The sequence below is a fragment of the Branchiostoma floridae genome, chromosome 6 (assembly GCF_000003815.2).
Source record: "Branchiostoma floridae strain S238N-H82 chromosome 6, Bfl_VNyyK, whole genome shotgun sequence".
NCBI lineage: Eukaryota > Metazoa > Chordata > Leptocardii > Amphioxiformes > Branchiostomatidae > Branchiostoma > Branchiostoma floridae.
Window position 1 is genome coordinate 7,926,415 of NC_049984.1, and position 13,566 is coordinate 7,939,980.

The 13,566-nt window shown below is 41.9% G+C and overlaps 2 protein-coding genes across 18 annotated transcripts in view; one reads left to right on the plus strand and one right to left on the minus strand.

Annotated features, from left to right (window-relative positions):
* The first annotated feature begins 46 nt into the window (after positions 1-46).
* LOC118418324 (uncharacterized protein KIAA1143 homolog) lies at positions 47-1,926 on the plus strand. Its single transcript, XM_035824198.1, has 3 exons — positions 47-225; positions 1,035-1,182; positions 1,570-1,926. The coding sequence occupies exons 1-3, from the start codon at positions 112-114 to the stop codon at positions 1,761-1,763; spliced, it is 456 nt and encodes a 151-aa protein (XP_035680091.1). The 5' UTR covers positions 47-111; the 3' UTR covers positions 1,764-1,926.
* Positions 1,927-2,410: 484 nt separating this feature from the next.
* Positions 2,411-13,566, minus strand: part of LOC118418322 (serine/threonine-protein phosphatase 4 regulatory subunit 1-like) — a 43,867-nt gene continuing 32,711 nt past the window's right edge. For 10 of the 17 annotated variants that reach the window (XM_035824191.1, XM_035824192.1, XM_035824195.1 and 7 more), the window contains 11 exons: positions 10,891-11,633; positions 10,232-10,374; positions 9,627-9,773; positions 8,513-8,707; positions 7,678-7,839; positions 7,120-7,220; positions 6,539-6,659; positions 5,869-5,984; positions 5,182-5,342; positions 4,568-4,704; positions 2,411-4,150 (listed from right to left, as the gene is read on the minus strand). In XM_035824191.1, coding sequence (XP_035680084.1) covers positions 4,139-4,150; positions 4,568-4,704; positions 5,182-5,342; positions 5,869-5,984; positions 6,539-6,659; positions 7,120-7,220; positions 7,678-7,839; positions 8,513-8,707; positions 9,627-9,773; positions 10,232-10,374; positions 10,891-11,633 — 2,038 coding nt within the window. In that variant the 3' untranslated portion in view covers positions 2,411-4,138. The remainder of the gene's footprint in view (positions 4,151-4,567; positions 4,705-5,181; positions 5,343-5,868; positions 5,985-6,538; positions 6,660-7,119; positions 7,221-7,677; positions 7,840-8,512; positions 8,708-9,626; positions 9,774-10,231; positions 10,375-10,890; positions 11,634-13,566) is intronic. The other 7 variants (XM_035824197.1, XM_035824183.1, XM_035824181.1 and 4 more) reach the window with 6 other exon arrangements.

Consider the following 13,566-nt stretch of genomic DNA (forward strand, 5'->3'; position numbering starts at 1 on the left):
TAGAATCGCAGGTCAAATACCTTTCACCTCTGACCCAAAGGTAGCGTCTTTTTTAGTCAATTCATATTCTTTGCAAGGTTTTGGCCAATCTTTCGTTAATTTTAGGTAGCTATGGCTGGACGCGGACGCCATGGTGTGTCATTTTCCAAACCTTCCGAACCAAGCTTCATCAAACAGTTCAAGGAACGCGTAGGATACAAGGAGGGACCAGATATCAACACAAAAGTGTGTAACGTTAACCCCCCTCCCCAATGATTTTGCTTGTGATTTGTGCATCCTCCTCTTCTCCTGCTCATTTGCGGACTTTCCCATGAACTTATTTAATTTTACACATTGCCGAAGTATTTGTTTATGTATATGTTTCGCATAGTATTTGTATATAACGTTACCTTTCAGAGTTTGTTTTTCCTCTCAAATTCTATTTCTCCCTGGCCCTTTGACTTTGACTCTGCCCTGCAGCCCCTGTAACTACTGTTAATATCATAATATCTGCAAGGTGTTCTAGGCTGTGTCCTTTTGATGGATTTTTGTGAATTTTGGTATATGCGTAGTTATTGAGATCCAGAAGGAACGTAGTTATTTGGATCCCGCAAGGTGTATTTTCCAGCACTGTAGCATCAAAGGATGATACCTCTTCCTGAAAGTAGTGTGGTATAACCCATGATGGACAGCTGGTAAGCGATCCTTACAATGATCCTTCATTTTGTTTTAACCTTTATTTATTCATGAAAGCTCAAATCGGCCTGTAGGCCGCTTTTCATTGAGGTCATGAGGGAAGATGCAAGGGTCAGACAAAGTATATAACAGAGAGATACAGTTACATCATTTAGAGTCCTTATAGTCTATATTAACAATAATACACAATTTTTACATACATACACAGAGACTGCTACATGATTCAAAGTTGAGGAAGCTGGGATTGAAGAAAGAAGGGAAGGGTCAGATTGCTAACAGTGTAACATCTGTGATGGCTTGCTATGGCATTAAAAACTTTATTTTACTGGAGATGTGAGATCTTTGATTTCTTGTTTCAGAAAGCAGCAGAGAAACCACCAGATGAAGAGGAGGATGCAAGGGATGACAGAGATGATGAGAAGCCAACAGTAGTAGTGTTGGGGAAAGGAGACCTCACCCAGGAGGAGGCTGAAAAATGGGAAGAAGAAAAGGAAAAGAAAGATGAAGGTGAGATAAAACTCTTGACAGGTGTGAGTCAAAAGTTGGTTTGTGCCCGTTAGTTGGTGTGTAGTTTAACTAGCACTCAACAGTGTATGTATGTGAGCAAGTTACAATACATGTAGCATGCGTAGTGATTGGTTGTTGAAACCCAGGCTGTTGTCGTTCAACCGACATGTACTGGGATGTTAAGCTGTGGTTTATGTTGTTCGAGTACTTGTCAAAAAGAGTATTACATGTCGGAATTTCTCCGTACATGCATACACTTCTCTGTACAATGAACCTGTAAATACTGTACCTAGCATGTCTCCTCCACCGCAATCAGTGGAAGAAAGGTATTGGTTCAAGATCACTTTTTTTAGATATGTCTAACACTATTATGTTAATCTTTTCCAGCAACAGCAATAGCTGAGGGCAAAATCACATTCAAGAAGCCAGTAAAGAGGTCGGCCGAGGACCAGTCAGAATTAAATGCCAGCACATCAAAGAAGAAGAAAGACGACAAACCTGACAAGAAGAGTAAAATGAAGAAAGTGAAAAATTCTAGTTTGTTATCTTTTGGAGACGATGAGGAAGAAGAGGATGGCTGATGGAAATACACTGAATCCTCAATAACTGATGTTGGCATGGTAACTTAACCTGTGTTATAGAAGCATGAAGCTGCCAAAGCATGGTCACTGTAAATAAAAGTACATATGTTGACATTCTCTTAATGTTTTATTGATGTGCTTTGATAATAAAAATGAAAATAACCACCACTGTATCTTGTGTGGTTTGTTAAGATGACTTCGTGCCTGAATGAAAGATGTCTACCTGAAAACTTTCTAGGTCTCATCTTACTTTCCTATAAATGCATGGTACCAAGGTGCTTTCCATAACTGCTAATTCATTAAAAAATACAACTTGGTTTATTCCCTACCACCCAAGGTACCAGCCCAACCGAAGCTCGGAGCACCCCTAAACCCAGGAGTGATGATGTACCATATTGTATATTTGCCACTCTCTAGTCAACAATCAACATTCAAGTGTCTCATGATGTCTAACTTACTTTCATTATTCTTATATAAACTAACATTCCTTGACTCGTGCATGAGCTATCGGTTACATGTTCCGTGTACACGTGCCTACACATGTATATTTCTTTTTGGTTTTTACTTGTGTGTCTTCAATATGGGTCATTATTTTTCAAATGTTCTAGAAGCAATAAGATCAACAAAATAAAGACAAGAAAACTCCATCATTGTTACCATAATTCAATGTTGTCTTTATTTGCTTACAATAATCACCTAGAAAAGTCTGAGAGAAAGACTTTGGAACCTCTGATACGGAGGTCAGTATCCCTGCATTGATTGTTATCTAATTACACATGTAAAAGGTCTATACAGGCATATTTGCACCCTTCTTTACACAATTTTTGCACAACAATGTAGGATGCAAAATGTACAGATCCAACACTTTCGTCCAATGTTTCCATTGCAATAAGTCTAAAAATCTTTCTACTATACAAAGGTAAGGTACTTATCAGTGAATGTTTTCCTAACTATATAGTACTGCAGCCAGATAACTACTTAACAAGTGCACTGAATCAGTTTATTCTAACATTCTCTTTTGATTGTACAGCTACGTGTAAAAAAACTTCCTTTGGCCAGATCATGTCAACCTATGAATGTCACCACCTCCATGTTTGAAATAGTCGCTGTTTGGGAAGGATATGGCATTCTGTCACATAGTGATACAATTGTAATAATGGCACGCTCCTCGAGAGTGCTGCCCCAAAAAATAAAAGTCACAGTTTGTTCGGAGTAGGCATCTTGGACTGCGGAATACAAGACCCGTGTCTTTATTTTAGATATGCTACACTCGAACAATTAATTCATGAATTGATCTGGCCAATATAAGTAAAGAAGTCTCCATCTCTAGATCTGGGATATACCATAAAGAACATGTCATAACAATTACTGGGAATCAAAAAAAAAATTGTGGCAAGCATATCTACTAAATACCTAATGATACAGATGTAATATTTGTGTATACTTAAATGTTATATGTGGCTATAGCTTGAGGCTTAAAAACAAGGGAGGGCTCCCTTGACACAAATATCTAGAAACCCTGAAACTGTTTCGTTACTGTGTTGGTGAATAGCTTAGTCCCTATCAAGCTGAGGTAGACCAAGACCCAAGTATACGGGCAACACAGCTACGATAGAGGCCTACGGATACTGAAAAATCATTGAAAACTTCCAACACATAGGTAAATGAACATGGAAATGATTCAAAAGTTCAAAGTCCTAAATCAAAACCACAAATTTCCTATCAAAGCCATTTCTTTTACTCATAGAGAACAACAGAATCAGTGTTTCAGATGCCTGTATTTTAAACATTTGCAGAAAAGCAAGGGATAAATCAATGTAACGCGCCACTATAGTTCGGCAATTGATGGAAGCAAAAAAATCACATTCCACAAACTGATACACATACAACAAAGTTAATTACTGTAATACATGGACAATTAACTGCGACAAGCCAGACATACTATCAGTAAACTTGGCCCCCTATGTTTGTGCTTTTGTGAGTGCTTCGAATTTGATTAAAAAAGGGGAATACAGTTCCAGGAAAGAGTTTGTTCTAATGTTTGTCATCTTGTGATCTGGATCTAAAAAGCACAATGGTCCCATTTAACATCTTATGTAACATAGGAATGCAGACAAAAACATATCTAATCTCAAAAGAACAGGATGGCCAAAAGCACTTTGAAGAACACAATTTATGTTAAATATCCTGTCACAGTGTACCAGTAATAATTCACAACTTGGCAGCTTTATCTCATAAGACGACCATTGCACGTTTGCTACGGGTTGGATGACATGTTCCCTGGAAAGACTGTGGCATGGGCGGGACGACAGAAGTTGCAGCTTTCCCTGTTTCCATGGCGATGGGAGCACCATTTCCGCCTTTCCCAGTCGCCATCATACAAGGTCCTTCAATCAGAGAAAGAACAAAGTATGATTAAACAATTGCTGTAGTGTACACTAGCCAAGTGCATGCTATAGGCTAACTCCAGGGCTGTCTCCAGGACCAGTCCCTCCATCCTGGGACGGAAAGTTGCTTGTTGGGACAGACGAAAAGTCATAATAAGAAACAGATGTATTTTCTTAAGCTCAAAATGACATATAACAGCAAAATTCAACTACATGGGCTCCAAAGCAATGGAAGGGTGGAAAAAAGTTAACCTGCAGACAGCCCTGCTCAAAATGATTATACATTTCAGCAAAAATGCAAGCCTTATCAAAGCTGTACAGCACTACTACTAGTACTATCTATCGAAAAAGCAGCATACTTCAAAACAAGCATTACGCTTTGAGGTCTGCCTGCTTTTACACAAATGTTTTCCTCACCACATCGGGGGAGTTGGTGCGGGGGTTGGGGGGAAGACTGGCGTAGAAGCGGACATCCCTGTCGGTGTCCATCTTCAGGATTTCTATGGCATGCAGCAGGGTCTCGTGTTCTGGGTTCTGTTCACTGGAGAAATAGTCTGAAACAAGAGACAAACAATGTAAAACAATGATTACACAGTTGTAGTGACATGAATGGCATGAAATGGTCCAGTGAATAGGTTTGCAGGCACAAGATGGAGGGGTCATGAATTTCATTCCTGACTAGATGTTGCATTGTTGGGAAAGGTATTTTTGATGACCCACATTTCACCCAGATGTGAAAATGGGCACCTGACTTCAATTGGGGAGGTAAAAGGAAGTGGAATGTGAGAAATGGGCTTCAAGTTCCAATACAGTGCCCTAGACACAGTACATTGACAACCAAGTACCCCTACCTTCTAGTAATATGAATTTCAAGTTCATGGGTCTACAATTAACTCTTCTCTTACATTAAGACAACTGTGCACTACTGACATACATTGTTGAGGAAAGCAAATTACTTAGATCAATTGAGTTGCTAAAGCATAGTGTGATTTAGTAGACCTCATCTGACAAATGACAGCTTGCACACTGACCTCTGGGGAGTACGGCCTGGGACAGAGTCTTTCCCAGGACAATCCTCACATTTGGCACCGGGTCAGAGGTCAAGGTCAGCAGACTGGGCAGCAGGTGGTGAGCGAACAGCGAGGGACGGATGGACTCATCTTCTAACAACACTGCACACAGGAAGGCAAACCTGGAAGGGGGGGAGGGTGGCAGAAATTATATCATACTTGTAGGTTTGAGTTTCAGTTTATTTAGATCCACTATTACAAAAAGAGGCTATTCTTCCTGTGGTCTATCCATATTTATATAGTACATTCATACTTACAAAGTACAATTAAAAACATATAGAGACATACAAAGTTACAGTAGGTAGCAAAATGGTCTTGAGGTTGGGGTTCTGGGTTTGAATGTGTAACGGGCCATAATGCTACACCCTTGGAAAAGGCACTGAGGACCTATCTCACCACTCAACTCAAGCCAAAATGAGCGCCTAAGCTTTCTTTCATTAAGGTTGTCTCATCAGATGGTATGTAAAGCCCATGTTTGAGGCGAGTCACATTAAAGATCCCTGTACAGTTTTAAGAGTAGGGGTCCTTCCATGTGTGAGTGGATTAAACCTTGTAGTCCAGTCTAAAGCAGCTTGCACTCACTGTACAATACTGGTGTTTCAAACCTAGAGGTGGTTTACCAGTAGTGCGAAACAAAATGGTACATACGTCTGTCGGCGCTGCCATCTGCGGCTCTGTGCATAGTTGGTGATGAGGTCAGTCAGGAAGTGGAACACCAGGGCGTCGTCATGGTCCTCCTGCAGCTGCTTCGTCAGCACGGCCACCTGGACAGGTGAGGAGAACAACAGGTGGGTTAACAGGTGAACACAACAGGTAGGGAAACAGGTGGGTAAACAGGTGAACACAGCAGGTGGGTAAACAGGTGCAGAACATAGGTGTTTGGGGACGTTCTTATGATTCTCACCCAACTTTTCTACTGTCCAACTCCAGTCTTTGTCATCAAGTCATTGCTTCTGTGATGCCATCCAATGCAGATAGAAAATGTGACTCGCTAAGCAGTGTGCAGAAATTACAGTGCATAATAAGACATAATGTCACAGAGACGGTAGAATGCTAACCCCTTCACGAAGGCTGGGAACGTCCAACTTTTGTGTTCAAAATTTCAGTTCAACTTTGCTTCCAAACAATTTTAGCCCACACAGATAAACTTTCAAGCTAACCACTGATTCTGTTCTAACATTTAACAGACATTTCATGTCCCCATAAAGACAGTAGACCTCATGTCTGTCATGCGAGACAGAGTTATCTGGAGGGACTTGTCATATTGTCATAGTGTCACCAGATGGATGACTGAACTGAACTGATGAAGAGCACTTACCAGTTTGTAAGCGATGAGCCTGACATCTGAGACCTTGTCCCCTGCTAGAGAGAGTGCCACTGGACACACATGCTCTGCCAGCTCAGACGCTGGGAACAGGTCACCGAGCTGCATCATTTGTCTGAAGGAAACATGTTCAACAATATGTTAAACATACATCTGTCTAGAGGGTCATCAGCTATGAGAAACATTATAGATTTGGCCTTAGGTTCTAAGAATCTATTTTTGTTGATTTGGCCGTGTGCTTTACACAAGAAGCTAAATAAATAAATAAGCTGTGGACCAAATGTATCACACTAGAGCTAACTCCAAAAATCGTTACCATAGCAAGTCCAGAACACTAGATATCAAAACCAGAAATTCTGCTGCAGTACCAGAGGAAAACAGAGGTCACCAAGGGGCCCAGAACCGAATCCTTTCTGTTTTTGCGAACACCTAACAATATACTATATCAGAAATATCTTTTCATGCCTTCTGCAGTTAGGCTGTTTACAAATACACAGAGACATAACCTACTTGTCAAAGGTAATCATAGCTTAGCTTTAGTTCAAACCTTTTCACATGCTATGATTTTTACTTACTCTGCCAGTTCATATCTGAACCTCCAGTTCCGGTGGTTGTCTGTGTTCAAAAACTCGATCAGTCGTGCCAAATACTCCCTCCTCCTCTCTGGGAGCAGTCTCTGTAACAACAATAAGGTGGTCTTGTGGTTAGTGTTGTTGACTTGAATCTTAAGGATCTGGGTTTGATTCCCTAGCATGCCTTAGTGTTGTACTCCTGGAAAAGTCCCTTAACACGTATTTCCTCCCTCGACTCAAGTGACAGTGAGTACCCAGCATCTGTTAGGGAGGTCTTCTCAGATAGGACAGTTTCAAGGGAGCCACCCCACGAGAACTTCAATGAATCCATTGCAATTATGGATAAGAGTAGAGGTCCATCCAAGTGTGAGTGGATCAAAATGTACATATCTTGTACTTGTGTAGCTTGCACTTACTGTGCAAAACAAGTACATTATGTCTTTAGGTAGTTTGCTGTTTATGCAGAACAAACAAACAAAAGGACACTCTCATTCTAAGGATAACTAGGATAAAGAACAAGCAATTTCAAACCACAGATGCACAAGATTCACAACAACTCACCCTAAGAAAATCAGCCAGATGTTTCAAGACTCCGATACGAACTTCGTCCAAATCCTTCAGGAAGCCATCGAAGACGGGGATCAGGTCCTGGTCGGTCAGCTGAGCACCGAGGATGATTGCCAGTTCGTGGATAGAGAAGGCCAGGGTCCTGCGCACCTTCCACTGTGAGAGGGAACAGAGAAAAGTGGGCATTGTTATTTTTATATTTTTCAGGAGATAATGAATCACTGTCGGTTAAAGTCTTTATAGAAGTGAGACAGAAAATAAGGATGAGTGCTGGCAATAAGGTGGGTCTGCAGGGAAGGATCCTGGTATGGCTTAATGGTAAATTATAAGAGGGCTGGCAACAGTTTATGGTAAATTTATGTTATTTGCTTTAGCTTTAGAAGCCTTGTTTTAGAAAGAATGGAAAGGGACAGTTAAAAACAGCAACAAAAGTAACCATACAGATGTGCACTTAACAGTTAGAATACAAAGATTAATGTGAGGCAAAGAAGTGTTATGCCGATGTTAACACTACACACGTGACAGCTAAATACCGATACACCAGCAGAAAAGACAACCAGAGTTGACAAGAAGAGAACAGTTTGAGATAAACATATCTGTTTTGTTGTCTGTTAGACACAAAAATATGAGGCGGTGCAAACTTGCTGGTCCAAAATAAAGTACAGCATGCTGAAGGCTCTAAAAGGGAGAGACTGCAGGTGAACACTGAGGTCAGGTTTACCATGGTCATTTTCTGGGCGAGGCTCCTCCATGCAAAGGTGACTCTCTCAGCCCGTCCTGCACTACTGACGTCAAACATTCACAGAATCAGATCAAGCGGCATACTCACTGTACTCACTTGCATGTCATTGGCCAGTGTTTCGTACGTGTCCCGCAGGCAGTGCCAGTTGTCCCGCCCCAGCGTGAAGGCCACGCTCGGCAGGCTGTACGCGCAGTGACGGGCGATCTCCTGGTCCACAGTCTGCGCCCGGGAAGGGTCCGTCATCGACAGGTAATGGTCCAATAGGGGCTGGGGGATGACATCCTGTGTGGGGGGAGACAACACTTGCTCTGGAACGGCTGACTTTCTAACTAAAATTGTATCTGTTGGAAAGTTTCAAATGACTTGATTTGGCAAAAATAACACAGCGCTACCCAATGTTGTCCAATTTGTTTAAACTTCCATTTTCCATTAAAACAAAAAACAAAGAAGAAACAGAGTTTTAGATCTTCATTCTCTTCTTTCCCCGGACATAAACTCATTATGACTTTCTTACTACGTTAATCTGTATCTGTTGGACAGTCTGACACATTCTAGTTTATACTGGTACAGTACAAAATAATACATCTGACCATTGTGACCCAACTGACCTGTTTCCTATCAAAGGTTGTATATCTATGAATCCTTTTTAATATACCTAGTTTATACTGGTACTGTACAAAATAAAATATATGACCAAGGAGAATCAGCTGACCTTTTTTCTAAGGTAGTGAATCTATGAATCTTTTATAACTATTTTAGTCCACACCAATGAAATTTTTCGTTCACAGATTTTTTAAAGTGAAAACATAGTAAGCAGACATCATAAATGCAACAGGGAGGGAGGAAAACTTGAATATGACTGTATTCACTCAATAAAACTGAGTGCACCGAGGCATACACCTGGTCCTCGGGTTTTGTTTTCATAACGTTTTTCCAGTTAAGCATATTCTTTTAATTTTTTGAAAATCTGTGAACAAATTAAATTGGGGTGGTACTGTACAAAATAATATATCGCCATGGAAACCCAACTGACCAGTTTCCTCAGGTTCTCCAGGTGAGCGGACAGGTGGTGAAGACAACCACACAGCCCCAGAAACAGGACCTTCTTGGTGAAGGTAACACACAGAACTTTAAAAGCTTAAAAGTTTTAAAAGCTCTTTGTAAGTATCTTATTATATATCGCCATGGAAACCCAACTGACCTGTTTCCTCAGGTTCTCCAGGTGAGCAGACAGGTGGTGTGGGCTGGTAGGGCTGGTGGCGGGGCTGGACGATGGGCTGGGGGGAGGGGTCACTTCCTGGGTGGACAACGCGGGCTGGAAGTGAAACAGGGGCGAACACAGAGGCCACTGTTAGGCCGTGCATGTCAATAACGTGTGTGGTAAAGTATAACTGCAAAATGAACTACATGTTGACCGTACCATTAAATATGGACCAGTTGTAACACAGATATCAGCCGTAAAAACGGCCTGGGTATGATATAACATGATATACAGATTGTTGTTCTGTAACTACCAAGAAAACAACATTTAAACTAACGTCTATGTTGAAGAATTGTGCTAGGGTAATCTATTGTCATTCAACAGAGTCTTTCTTCTTCTACTGCCGCCACGCATCAGCAAATGATGCACGCGACCGATTGATTGATTAATTGAGAGTCTTTCTTCTTCTACTATGCTCCATTTCAAAGACATTGATTCAATAAATTTCCCATAAGTGGCCATGAATGAAATCATTGGTACCATAACCATCATTAGGTACATGTATAGACACTCTAAGACAATACTCAATAAAAACGTTGTGCTACCTGTTGTGCATTGTTGAGTACAGCAGGAGCCTGTTGTGTCCTGGTACCAGCCAGAACCTGGGAGGCGTCGCTGACCTGGGCCACCTGAGGCATGCTGGGAGCTGTACTCAGCCTCTCCACGTTAGTCACCTCCACTTGTCTCCCTGTCAATCAAATTTAAACACAGCAAGGGTTAGCTAATGGACATTGTGTAACATTTGAGTCAACTGAAGAACAAATTTGATAGCAAGTACCTGTTTGGACATACTTGTTCATGTTTTAGAGTCATGTCATTTTAAGTAGGCAAATAATTTGCAGAAGTGCAATTTACATGATGATATTGAGTACTATTCATGTTAGGAACTACAAGTTGTAATAAAGCGCCAACTAGTGAGTCATGATAGCACTGCAGCCTAATTAGCTATTAGTCAAAAGCAAGCCCAAATGTTACATGTACCTACATTTTTGTGTTACATGAAAAAACATTGCAAGAAAGAGTCAAATGAGAAAGGATGTGCACACATCACACAATGAAAGCCTTTCGACCCTGTTCATACCAGGATTCGCTAATCAGCATTCACCCTGGCACAGAGATTCACAAATCCTAATATAAACAGGGTCAAAGGCACACAGAAAGGAAGCTTAGTGTCTAAAACAACTAGGAAGGAAAGTACACATGCCTTCACCTGTCAGGGTACTGACACTGAACGTCTGCCGGTTCGCCGGCTCCAGGTGGGTCTCAGCGACCGCCTGGCACACGGTTTCCACCTCATCGCTCCCCGCACGGCGCAGCTGGCTTGCGTCCAGGGCGTAGCACCGCTCGCGTGGCGCCTCCGCCGGCTCTAAACTACCCTGTTCTACCAAGTCCAAGTCCAACTCTATATCTGGCAAGGGAGCACGCCAGTATAAAAAGGAATTGAAGGCCTCGGCATCTTGCTGTTCCGCTTCTCCTTGAGATTCTCCTACTACTTCTTCTCCCTTGGAATCTTCCTTACTAGCAGCATTGGTTGTGGAGCCAGTGCAGTTGTGGCCATCAAGGCATATTCCTTCGTCAGGGGAAAGTGTTTTTGTGGCGGAGGGGGGAAGGCTTTCTGTGGTTTTCCTCTCGGAGGCATCTTGCGTATCGGAGGAAGCTGTCACACTCTCACTTTCACTATGGCTGCTGGTTTCCTTGGTTACTGATTCTACATCCTGACCTGAAACCGTTTCAGACTCGTCTCTAGTCCTTGAATCGTCACTACTAGAATCTATTTTTGGTTCCTCCTGGGGGAGAGTAGAGCTGGGTTCTGTGGGCGTGGCTTCGGGCGGGGAGGAGGGGCTATCTAGGTCACGGTCGCTGTCGGAGCTCTCGGACAGCCGGCCGCTGTCGTCATCACCGTTTTCACACTGCTCGAAATTCCTATCGTCTATGCTGTCTGTACTGCTGTAAAGGATAACAAAACAAACATTTGAAAATCTAGTACAAACTTCAAACTTAAGTCTATTTCTTATGTGACATGCATATAGATATTGGCTTGTTTCTCCCTAAAAAAATCTTGAAGTCACTGTAAGCCCTGTATAATTGGGGGTTATGCTAAGATGTACTTACCATCTACAGTATAATCTGAATTATACCTCATACGAGACCTTGTTCAGGGAGAGTACAATATGCAGTATTCCTGGGAATCGCTAGATGGTGCACACATACAAAGAAAAGAAAAGCAAAGCATGATGGGACCTCACGTGATGACGCCCCTTCCCAATCATCATTGACTGAGTGCGAGAGTAGATAAATAAGTCTGTGCTGTCCATGGGTGGGCAATGTTCACTAATCCCTGCAGCTGAACATAAGTTACTGAGGGTGGGAAGATATACCTGAACAAGGTCTCGTATGAGGTATAATTCAGATTATACTGTAGATGGTAAGTACATCTTAGCATAACCCCCAATTATACCTCACTGACTCGACCTTGTTCAGGGAGAGTACAATACGCAGACTCCAAAGCTGTATCTGGACAGCACAGGTATCAACTGAAGTATCAGTTATAGTCTAAGAAGGTCAGTTCTCGTGACCTAATGTCCTACCAGAATAACTGTTAGATAACACTGAGTGCCTGATGAACAAACACTGAAAAGCATTAATCCTTAGGACTTGGTACACATTGTCCAGTCCCATCAACTTGCCCCCCCCCCCTTTTCCCAAGGGGAAGGAGCCATCCTCAAGTGACCTTTGAGGAGAAAAACACAAACCTCTTGTTTCCCTTCATAGAGGGGAGAAATCTATTAGATGAAGTGGCTGATCCTCGTGAAAGAACAGCCTATAACAATAAAACAAATCAATGTTTATCGCACAACAATTGTAACGGGTACAATGTAAGGTAAGGCAATGTATAGCATGCATGTGTTGAACGACTGGGCCAATATAAGAGCGCCCAAGCCATCTATCGACCACAGGAAACAATAGCTGAAATTCAAGCTAACTGTGGCTCTTAATAAACCAAAGAGTACCAACATACCAATAATACATTATACATTTGAATTGGTGTGGTTCATGCAAAACATGAAGTCAACTGTGTTAGATTCCTCCGGAATCCCCATAACGTGTGTAACAAACATACTGAACCTGTAACAAGTAGGAGCCTCATCTGTGGTGAAGGCAATCTTTACAAATATAATCGAAGTAAGTACCACTTTTGGTAGCTCAACACCACATTTTAATGTTTCCAGTCAAGTGGATTGCAGGCTGCCAGAAGCCAGCCCTGTGAGCCTAAATTGCATGGCTCACTTGTCACCACTCACCTACCGGAAGCTCGGGATAGTGACATTCAGAAAGGTGTGTGATAACTTGCATTGTTCCCCAACACCTAATTTCACAGTGAAGTTTTTGCACTCACACATGAGTACAGTTCCACCCTTAACGTGTGAACTTGTTTATTTCACTAAAAAATATTAATAGCAAGAAGTACTTGCAATATGTCAATAGCAACTGCCAACAAGAGTAGTACTGAAGGACAAGGTACATTGTGGGCCTTCGTCGTGTTGCAGACACAATAGCAACTGCCAACAAGAGTAGTACTGAAGGACAAGGTACATTGTGGGCCTTCGTCGTGTTGCAGACACCAGCAAGACTATAAGGGTTGACATAGTATGATTCTCATCATATTGAACACATCACGTCTCATCATATTGATCACATCACGTGTCTCATCATATTGATCACATCACATGTCTCATATTGATCACATCACATGTCTCATCATATTGATCACACCACATATGCTTCAGCATACTGACCAGCTGGATAGTATGATAAAAACCCAGATGGTAACAATGCAACAACGTCCAGACTGTGTGCAAAGACTGCACAAGATAATTAA